The sequence below is a fragment of the Bos taurus genome, chromosome 19 (genome assembly GCF_002263795.3).
Source record: "Bos taurus isolate L1 Dominette 01449 registration number 42190680 breed Hereford chromosome 19, ARS-UCD2.0, whole genome shotgun sequence".
Lineage (NCBI taxonomy): Eukaryota > Metazoa > Chordata > Mammalia > Artiodactyla > Bovidae > Bos > Bos taurus.
In genome coordinates this window covers 55,218,147-55,228,312 of record NC_037346.1, presented here as the reverse complement: position 1 = coordinate 55,228,312, position 10,166 = coordinate 55,218,147, and the positions used below count along the sequence as shown (strand labels likewise).

At 60.2% G+C, this 10,166-nt stretch overlaps 1 protein-coding gene across 2 annotated transcripts; it reads right to left on the bottom strand.

Moving 5' to 3' along the window:
- Nucleotides 1-342: 342 nt before the first annotated feature.
- On the bottom strand, nt 343-10,166 carry CYGB (cytoglobin). Of its 2 annotated transcripts, none has more exons than XM_005221178.5 (4): nt 9,861-10,166; nt 4,455-4,686; nt 4,037-4,174; nt 343-1,631 (listed from the first exon to the last, which is right to left on the bottom strand). In XM_005221178.5, the coding sequence occupies exons 1-4, from the start codon at nt 10,001-10,003 to the stop codon at nt 1,560-1,562; spliced, it is 585 nt and encodes a 194-aa protein (XP_005221235.1). In that variant the 5' UTR covers nt 10,004-10,166; the 3' UTR covers nt 343-1,559. The 2 variants fall into 2 exon arrangements, with proteins under 2 accessions (XP_005221235.1, NP_001193649.1); NM_001206720.2 differs by having other exon boundaries at nt 344-1,631; nt 4,011-4,174; nt 9,861-10,094.

The following is a 10,166-nucleotide window of genomic DNA, read 5'->3' as shown; positions in this document are numbered from 1 at the left end:
CGCTTATCCTATCCGCACCAGGGAGATTTCCAGAACAAAAGGTGAAAAGTCTCCCGGACATTTTAAAACAAGCCCAGACTCCCTTTCTGCCCCACCCCACCCCCAAGAGCCCAGCTTCCAGTCTGCAGCTCTGTGATCCCGACTGAACCACCAGGGGGATCCGCACCACCGTCCTGAGCCCCAGTCAGAGGGGCCCGCGACCAGCCAAGGCTGAGACGCAGGTGAGGGGGGCCCTTGGTGGGGAGGTCACCTTCCAAGAAAAATGCCCCGGTCTTTAACTCAGGATGGGGAGACAGAGGCGAGGGGCAGATGGCAGGAAAAGACCAAAGGAGTGTGCACAGACACGGGAAGAACGAGTCTGTTTAATGACACGGCTGGGTCTGGTTACAAACGCCAGAAACTACAAAAGGAGGACAGGCAGTTACACAGACGGCTGCACGAAGACGGGACGGGAGGAGGCGAGCATGAAAACCACAGCAGCGAAGCATCCTTGAGGACGACACGCACAACCCAGGGGCACACATGGGCGGGGGAATCCCAGCAATGCCGACCTGGATGGATGGACAGGCCCGACCACCAGCCAGCAGCCAGGTGAGGCAGGGGAGGGAAGGCCCGTGGCCCTCAGAGTGCCAGGACGAGACAGAGGCATCTGGTCCAATCACCACTGCCCTGCCTGGCAGATAAGCAGCCTGGATTCCCTCCCACTGTCTTAGCGGCAAAGGCAGATGGAACCTGGCATTCCAGGTTTCTTGACCGCGGCCCTTCCCCTGCTGGCTGCAGTCACCCCGTCCAGAACTTCCGGCCCCCTCTGCCTGCCCCGGCCCATCTGGGGGCAAGTCAGGAAGCCACCTCCTTTGGTAGGGGGCAGAGGTAGGGCGCACCAAAACCTTTCTGTCTCGAGAGCTGGGATGTGGGCAGCTGGTCAGAGAGAAGGGTCTGGGCTTTGCTGGCGAGCTGCGTTGCCTCCGCCCTGCCATGTGGCCCTCTCTGTGCATCTGTGGGACCCCCATTGTCTCTTCCAGAACACTCTGATCTCTGCCCAGAAGCTGCCAGGATCCCTAGGTGAGCAGAACCGAAGCCTCATACGTACCTCTGGGCCCCACTGTACACATTATAAGATATGTATGTATATATATATATATATTTATATAGAGATTGGATATAGAATATATCTGTATATGCAATAGACGTGTGCATGGTACTCTAGATAAGTGATGCGGAGACCAGACCGGCGTGTGGCCAGGCAGATAGAAACAGGCCTCTTCGTTCCTCGAGTGACTCACAGACCTGTCCCTGATCCCCGCCGGTCTCTAACAGTGAGTAGAAAAGCTAAGAAGGGTGTGCCCGGCTCTTCAAGGAGGGAGGGTCCCCCATCCCCACAGGCCACCCGCTTTGGCGCCCTTGGAGTCAGCATCCGGGTAGCCGGTATCACCTCCCGGTGGCTCCGGGGGGGACTGTGGCCCAGGCGGAGGCAGCCTCTTTCCAGGAAGATGAGTCAGGGATTCTTCCAGCTTCCTTGGCACCCAGAGATGGAGGGTCTTCAGAACTCGGCCTTCTGCTCAAGGTGCTGCCAGGGACGGGGGAGAAGAAGAGGGTCCTATGGCCCCGAAGAGGGCAGCGTGGCCGGTGGGCTGTGGATGAGACAGAAGGAGGTGACAGGTTACTAGGGCCTCGGCATGGGGCCAGGGGACCTTTGCGGAGGGGCCAGGGGTCAGGGACTGGTGAGACAGACACTACCCTCCTGGAGACCCATGTGGGGCCCCTGAAAGGAGCCCACTGTACCCAGCTTCTAAGGCCCTCTTCTGCCAGGAACCTGCGGTACGACCTCCGCCAGCCCCCTGAGCCTCAGCTCTTTTCCTCTAAATCCTGAGTCCTGCCTGCAGCGCCCACCTCCATGAGAACTGAGTGATGGAACTGCCTGAAAGTGTTTCACAAACTACAACGAACCATATAGACATGAGTGCTTGTCCTCAGTTGTAAGATGTGGACACTCCCAGGTTGGCCTGTGGTACCCCCTCGGGCCACCCATGGGTGTCCCCTTGGCACTCACCGCCCCCCACCCCCATCACCACCTCCTGACTGCCCCCATCAAACCCACACACACACGCTCACACACCCACACACACCCTTAAGCAGAGACAGTTCAATAAACAGTGGCATCTGGCCGAATATTGCGTCTCTGATAAGAGAAGCTAGATGGAGGCCTTCTAGAACTCTGCCCCGGAACTCCATCCCACCCTCTGAACCCGTTTGGACTCAGCAGTAGTTGGGCCTGCAGGCCCTGGGCCCAGGCAGACACACTCTCTTGGGGGTTACATCTGTGCCCCGAGGAGATGAGAGTGTGGAAAGGGATGAGGGGATTCCCCCAGAAACGTGGGGTGCTGGGGCCCAGGAAGGTGCAGGGCCCCGGCCAGTCCCCATGGTGGCCCATCTCCACGGAGCCCACAGGAGCAGAAATGGGGGAGGCGGGAGATTTCGGCGGTTTCCTAATGTTTAGGGTTTGGCAAGATTTCGGTCCCAGGGGTCCGGCTGAGGCAAGAGAGGGGAGGCGACGGGGCTTCGTGTCGGGAAATGCTGTCCATGTGGCTCTGATTCACTCGCACCGGCCAGCTCTCTCTCCCCGGCCCTCCAGGCCCCTATAAAAAAGCCCTTTTCTCTAGAAGCAGGAAGTCTCCTCTCCTGGCTGTAAACAAGCTCCTCTTTGGCGGCAGAGCCTGCCTGGGGAGAGGCGTGGGAGGGCAAACCCCCTTCCTCCTTCTGACCCTCTCCTGGCCCCTCCGGCACTTCCGGAAGCTCTGCAGGCCCTGCCAGCACCTCCTGAGCAGGTAAAAAGCCGCCTGCCGGCTTCCTGTCCATCTGCTCTGAGGTCTGGGGCCGGCCAGGGCCCAGCTGCAAACATCTGGAGCGGCCCCCTGGCTGTTGCCAGCAGTCCCCGAGGGCTCCGTTCCCTCGAGTGGTGCTGAGGCAGGGAAGGCAGCAGGAGAAGGTGGGGGCCAGGGTGGTCAGTGGCAGGAAGGCCGGGAGGCAGGGCCTCGCCAGGCTGCCCTCGGAGGACCTGAGCTGCGCGGGGACGCCTGCGAGCAGAGGTCCGGCCGGCCCCACGGGCCAGCTCCCAGCTTGGAGCCCCGGAGGGGGCAGGGGGAACGCCGCCTCTTCCCTGGGAAACTGCTGGGACTGTTTCTCTCCAACGCGTGTCCCGAGCCTCTGGCTGACCCCTGCTTCCCATTCCCTTCCCGCCCCCGCGCCTCTCCCCCCTCCCGCCTCCAGCCTGGCCTGGCCTCCGCCCCTCCATTGAGCTCCCAGAGCCCCAGCCCCAAGGGGGCCCAGGGAGGCTGGAGTGTTCCCAGCCGCCACGTCTGGGGGCCAGCCCTCCCCGAGTGCTCCAAGTCAGCTGGAGTCACCCGGAGGCTACTGGCCACCCTCTCAGAGCCCGTCCCCAGGGCCTCACCCCAGAACTGGGAACGTGGACTCCGGAGTCAGCCGGGAAGCAACCCTCCCCCACACCCACCCTGCTGGTGTGCGTGGGAGGGACACCCACGTTGGCCCCGAGTGGGCTCGGCACGTGCGTGCATCCCCGTGATTCTCCTGGCTCCGGCCTGCTTGGAGGCCAAGGCGGGAGGGAGCGCTGCTCAGCACGAGATGAAAAACAGCCCCATGTGATGGGTACCCGGGGAGGAAGTGGCCAGAGCTGGCCTGGGCTGCCTCTGGGCCTGATGAGCCAGCCTCCTGCCAGGAACCTTCCGAGCCTCTCTGCCTGGGGCAGCCTCGGTCTTGGGGTGCTCGGTGTGCCCCCCAAGTTCTAGGGGAGGGGAGGCTCTACCCAGGGAGAATCCGTTTGGGGCCCTTGGCATGAGTGGGCCTTTTCCTATCGTGCCTGTTCTTCTCTGTCCACTCCAGAGCCACCCTCCCTGGGAGTGTCCCTGCCCTGGAGGGTGGTCAGCCCCTGGGAGTCAGAAGAGGTGGGAGGCCGGGGGACAGGGGAGGACACGGCAGGGAGGCTGCCTCCTCACGTGGTGGCGTTGGGGACCTGCTGTACCCAGCCCACTTCCTTGTAGGCAGCGGTCACGTGGCTGTAGATGAGGCCGCGAAGCTTGGCCCAGGCTCTCTGCGTCTCGGGGGGAAAGTCGTTGGCAAATTCCTCAGCGATCACCTCCAGGATGACTCCAGAGAGGATCTGAGAACGAAGAAAAGGAAGCGGGGAGTGAACCCTGGGGTCCCCCCGCCCCCAGCCGCCCGCAGAATCCTGTGGTTGGCTGAGGGCATCATTCAGGACACAGCACCTGGCAACTTTGGGAACCAGACACCCTCAGGACCCAGCCCCATCCTGCTGCCCCTCCCAGGGACAGCCACGCCGGGGGACGAGGCTGGGTGGCACCCCGGGCTGTCGCTGACTGTGGGGCTCGGGAGCCGAATGGGGTTTGGTGTTGGGTGGCAGCGCCCATCTGGGGACCCACCTTGAAGTACACGGGCTCCACCTTGTGCTTGAGGGCGTGGGCTTTGCCCACCAGGGAGAGCACAGAGGACACCTTCTCGGGGTCATGCAAGTTCTCCACCACTGTGTTGAGGGCCCCCATGACCCGGCAGGCATGCTTCCGCAGCTGTGGGCTCCGCTCCATTTCCAGGGGCTCCTCCATGTGCTTGAACTGGCTGAAGTACTGCTTGGCTGACGGGAAGTTCACAAAGAACCTGCAGGAGGCAGCAGGCAGGCGCTGAGCAGGGGGCGGCCTTGGGCCCCACCCTGAAGTGTTCGGATGATGGCGGAGCGCAGGGAGGGCCCAGTAGGGGCAGCAGGACGGGGCTGGGTCCTGAGGGTGTCTGGTCCCCAAAGCTCCCACAGGTGGGAGAGGGTGAGGGGCGAGAGGCAGGACCCACTCCCATGCCACCACGTGCAGCCGTCCCTCAAACACCGGCCCTTCCTCTGGCCGAGCTGGTGGACATGAAGCCCCTCCCTGGGTCCCAGCCTTTTCCAGCAGTCAGATCTGCATGTCCTCTCCCAGGTCTCTGCCTTCCTTGCTCCCTTGCCTCTTGCCTTCCTCCCAGACACCACACGTTTTTCAAGGCCTGCTCCAGTTGCAGGTCACAGGGTAAGAGCCTGCCTTCTGGGAATCATGGGCTGGTGCTGATCTGGGGGGCAGTTAACTTTTCTGAGCCTCAGTTCCTCATCCACGAAACGGGCACCGCTGTTCCTTTCTTGAGAGTCCTTGTGGGATGTTGGGAGGAGGCAATGAGAGAGCTCCCGGCAGTGAGGACGCAGGGTGCTCCGTGAAGGCCTTTGTTATGATAAGGTCAGAGCTCTCTTCCTAAACAAAGGAGGGCCCCAACCATGACTTAACTCCTGTCACGGAAGGGAAGGGAAGGGAAGAAATGAGACTCAGTCCTCCTCCCAATGCCGTCCCTTCCCTCTTCACTTCGTCCCTTCCCTGCCTCCCTCCTCAGCCTGCAGTAAACAGTCATCGGTTGATTTAATTAAAGATATCACTTGATGTCACCTGCCTGGTGTGGTTCTGTAAGTCCTTCCAGTCTGTCTGTACATCTGACCTCTCCAGCCAGCCTGTGCACACCTTGGGGCAGACCCCAGGGTGATCTACCCCTTCCCTCTCGGGTTTATCTGCAATTGTCTAATTCCCCCCAAATATCACATCCACTATGCACGAGTCCTGGGTTCGATCCCTCGGTGGGGAGGATCCCCTGGAGGACAGCATGGCACCCCACTCCAGTTTTCTTGCCTGGAGAATCCCCATGGACAGAGGAGCCTGGTGGGCTACAGTCCAGGGGGTGCAAAGAGTCAGACACGACTAAGTACACAGCACGTCACATTCACTGGGTCGCTCTCCCGCTCAGAAACATTCCATTGCTCACCATTGTCCTACCGGACACAGTCAAAATTCCTTAAGATTCCAGGCTTGTTAGAAACTGCCCCACACCTGCTTCTCCAACACGGGGTCCATATTCTGTCCCTATGCACCAGCCCAACAGCTTCACTTAGCATCGGTAAAAGATTCCTCGGGTGAGCTGGCCTGCCCTTCCACACAACGGACCACCTCCCTCCTTCTTTCCGTGTGTCAGTCGGGCCTCTCCAGGAGCACACAGCCCGGGCCAGGGGGACTGTTTTCCTTCCAAGGCCATCAGTGGGTTCCCTGCCACCTTTCACGCCTTTTTCCCTTTCTACCCGTCTCGGTCCCACAGCCCCAGAGCAGAGCCCGGGTCTCACGCACCCTCTGACCCTTCACCCTGGCCCAGGGCCCTGCGGTTTACAGGATGGTGATGACATTCGCGTTCCATCTCTCTCCCAGTAGGGACAGGGAGGTACGTGGCCAGACTCGATCAGAACTTATGTAACTTAACTGAAACTTCAGAAAAAGGAGGGACCGTCTTGGACCTGTTTTTTTCAGGTTGTTTTCACACCTTTGGAGTGTTCCCCTTTGTGATCAGAGAGAACTGGTAATTTGCTAAAATGACCCTTGGGGCAGGTCTCAGATCTGAGAGCTGGGATAGATGCAGGGAGAACAGCTGGCCCCCGCCACCCTTGCAGGCAACGAGACGGAGGCTGGCGGGGGAGTGACCGGGACACAGTCCACATGGAGAGCTGGGAGGGCCCCTCTCAGAGGCCAAGTGTGACCTTGGACAAATCACTTCACAACCTTCTGTCTGCAAAAGTGTGAGAGGAGTCCCTGCACCACTGCTCGCTACTTCACAGATATACTGGTGAGGACAAATGAGGTGATGGGTCTGAAAATACATTGGAAAAAAGCATCATAGTGAAGGACAGCTATGAAAAACGCAATCTGGCTTTAAATGGGGAATCTCTGACTTTGGAGATCTTACACGGCAATAAGAATACTAATTTCTACTTGGCTGGTGAACACCAACATGCAGAGCATGTCCATTTGTCGGGTTTCCTTTAATGCCACAACCAGGTGGGTATTATGATGAGGAGGTAACAGGGGCTATTTATTGAGCACTTACTATAGGATCTCATAAATCCTTGGGATACCATTCTGAGGTTGGCACTGTTTTTATCTCCATATCCTCAATGAGGAATTGCTGCCCAAGGCTGCCCAGCGGAGTGGGTAGCAGGACCAGGAAGGAGCCGGAGCAGCTCCCACATTGATGACTTCCCCAGTCCATCTCAGAGGCTGCTCTGCTGGGGATGGTGGCCTGGGACCCAGCGGGTCCGCTGCCCAACAACACCCAGCACCACGTTATGGCCCCAAGGAAGGACGGTCCTGCCAGGTCCCTCTTCTGAGCCATGAGAGTCTAAGGGCCTGCACTCTGCCCCTTCATCCTGGGGTCTCTCCCAGGCCCCTGTGTTTACTCCTGACCCTCTCAGTCCCGGCCTGCGCTGCTGCTGGGAGAAGCCTCAGCGGCCAGCCTTGGGGAGTTTCTCAGCTTCCAGAGGCATCTGGGCTTCCAAGAGAGCCTGAAATAGGCCTGTCTGCGTTGGGGGAAGGCGGCAGTTACAACTGGGAGGGGAGCCTTCCTGGAGCATGGGTGCTCCCTCTGGGACTCTTCCTGCAGGGAAAGGAGGTGTGGGGTCTGGGCGGCCCCTCTGCTACCTTCCTTGTGGCTGCTGCCTCCTCAGGGGGTGAGACTGGCCCCAGGGCTACTGTCTCAGGCTCCACCTGGCCTGTGGATGGCCCGTGAAAACAGGAGGTGGTCAGGACAAAACTGGTGGGGTGTAGGATCTGGGGAGGGGCCTGATCTGAGAAGCTTATCAGTCTTGCCACCTAACACCACCCACCCTGGGGCAGATAGCAGGTGCAGGAGTGAAAGAAAAGGGAGGCTGGTGGAACAGGGGCTGGGGGAGGGTCTGCTCCGCCAGCTTCTCTCCCAGGCTGGGCTGGGCTCCGGGCAACCAAGGTGGGGTCAGGTGAAGTGTAGCCGGGGGTTATCAGCAAGCCAGATCTAACTGCTATCTTGGTCTTCTTCTTGGGTTAATTGTGGGCCTGCGCACTTGGTAAACACCTCCCCAGCCCAACCCAGTCCCCTCTGAGAAACCAGCTCCCCCCAGGGAACTAGAGGGACACAGAGAGAGAAAGAAAACCTTGCTGAGAGCTCAGACCCTCCAGAAACACCTCGGGGTTCAGTTGCTTCCTCGGCAATTCCCTACCCCCCTTTCCTGGGGAAGTTGGGTGGGATCCCAGGAGCGGAGTTGTGGACACATCTGTGCTGGGCTTAGTCGCTCATTCGTGTCCGACTCTTTGTGACCCCATGGACTGCAGCCCGCCAGGCTCCTGTCCATGGGATTCTCAGGCAAGAACACCGGAGTGGGTGGCCATGCCCTCCTCTCATGTCCTTATTGGCAAATGGCAGGGTGTCGGGACAAAAAATAGCCATGATCCTGTTAACCTCACCTCATTTCCTCCTGGTGACCCGTGTGGGTATCCTCCACGTGCATCCTGAGACCTCAGTGCTAAAAGCCACCCCCCCCCCCCGGCAGGATGCAGTCTGGCGCATCTGTGACTCTGTGACCCACCGTGTGGGTGCTCGATAGTGCAGAGATGCACCTCCCATGTCTGATGGCTTGGGAACCTGAAATCCCCTCTTGCCTTCTCCACCACCCTGGTTGTTTCTGAGCCTGGGAGCTGCCCAAATAGCTGTCTCTTCCTTGGGCGCCCTCCTGGAACTCCTCAAGAGTGCTGCTTGCTCTTTTTTTCCTCCAAAATCTGTTTCTAAGTTGGAATCAGGGCACATCATTATGGAGCTGGGTAGGTCCCAGGCTTGGGGGAGGCAGAAGGGAGAGAGTGTGGGAGAAAAAGAGGAGCCAGAGATGGGGCCAAGCCTGGGAGACAGGCATGCACTTCAACTGTCCTTTCCAATGGGAGGTTTCACCCCATCTTTAAACCAAAAGACTGCCCCGATCTGTCCTAGATTTGATAGCTTCCCTCTGCCAAGGACAGAGAGTTGGGGGTGAGTGTGGGTCTGGGGCCTCCCTGCCTGCACCCCCCAGGGACAAGCATGTGTGGGAAGAGAGCAGTGATCTGGAGCAGTAGTCAGGTACTAGCTTATGCACTCTGTGGGAATGGCATGCATGTGCACTGACTAGTGTGTAGGAGTGTGAATAACAGTGTCACTCTGTGTGTGCATCCCTTGGGGGCATGTGGTTCCTGAATGACCCCTGAGCCCAAGACCCATGACCTTTCCTCCCCAGACCTGGGGTTCAGGATGGGGCCCTGTTTCCTGAAGCTTCTCCCTTTCCCTCCATCAAACTCAGCAGGGACTGTATCCGTGGGGACTGTTTACTTCTCCACTCACCTGCACCTCACCTGGGAGCTCCCTGCTGGCCTGGCCCCAGGGGCAGGAAGGGACCAGCTGGGAAAGTGGGACCTCTGGGGTCCACTTCTTCTGACCTCTATTCTTTTGCCCTTTGCGCAGCCCTTCCAGGTCTCTGCATACGGGAAGGGGCTGAGCTGGAGAAAAGGGTTTGCTCCTCTTTGTCCTCTTTGGCTGATCCTCAGTTTTCTTGTCTCTAGAATGGGAAGCCCCCACGACCTCTATTGGAAAGGCCGTAAAACGTGTGTCCAAAACAGCTGCGGGTGGCTGAGGTCGCGGCGAGGTAGGCAAGGCTGGCTGAACCAGGAGTTCTGAGGCCCGGGAGAGGAGGGGGATGGAGGTGCCTTCCTTCTGTGCCTGGTTCCTAGTTCCTGGTGAGCCCCTCGCCCAGAGCTAAGAAGGGCTCGGCCAGGGCTTCGCCCACCCCAAGCCGCCCCAGGCTACCCGCAATCCCCCGACCGGCCCGGGCCCCAGTCGCAGCTGGGAAGGTGGCGCCCGAGCTCGGACCCGGGCCGAGCCCGCCTCTGCCCGGAGCCGCTGCCGCCGTCCCTCCCCCGGGCCCGTCGCCGGGCCGGGACGACACCTACCTCACCAGGATGGCCACCCCCACGTCCTCGCAGTTGGCATAGAGCCGGGCCCACGTCGCCTGCACCGCCTTCCTCTCCGCCTCGGACAGCTCCTCGCTCCGCTCCCTGCGCTCAATCTCCATCTCGCCCGGCACTTTCTCCATGAGCAGCTCCAAGCCCAGCCCGGCTTCGCTCGGCGACGGCGGGGCGCGGGGCGCGGGGCGCGGGGAGCCGGGGCCGGCTGCGTGCGCGGCGGGCGGCGAGTGGTAGAGCGCGCCGGAGGGAGGGAGCGTGTCTGTCTGTGCGCGCCGGGTGTGTGTGTGAGTG

What these genes read in the sequence shown, in the direction of transcription:
- CYGB (XM_005221178.5), bottom strand. Translation starts at nt 10,003, where the DNA reads ATGGAGAAAGTGCCGGGCGAGATGGAGATTGAGCGCAGGGAGCGGAGC. An exon ending in GGGGTGGCCATCCTGGTGAG is followed by an intron (nt 4,687 to 9,860) that starts GTAGGTGTCGTC and finishes TGCCTCCTGCAG; the next exon opens with GTTCTTTGTGAACTTCCCGT. An exon ending in TGGAGCCCGTGTACTTCAAG is followed by an intron (nt 4,175 to 4,454) that starts GTGGGTCCCCAG and finishes CTTCGTTCTCAG; the next exon opens with ATCCTCTCTGGAGTCATCCT.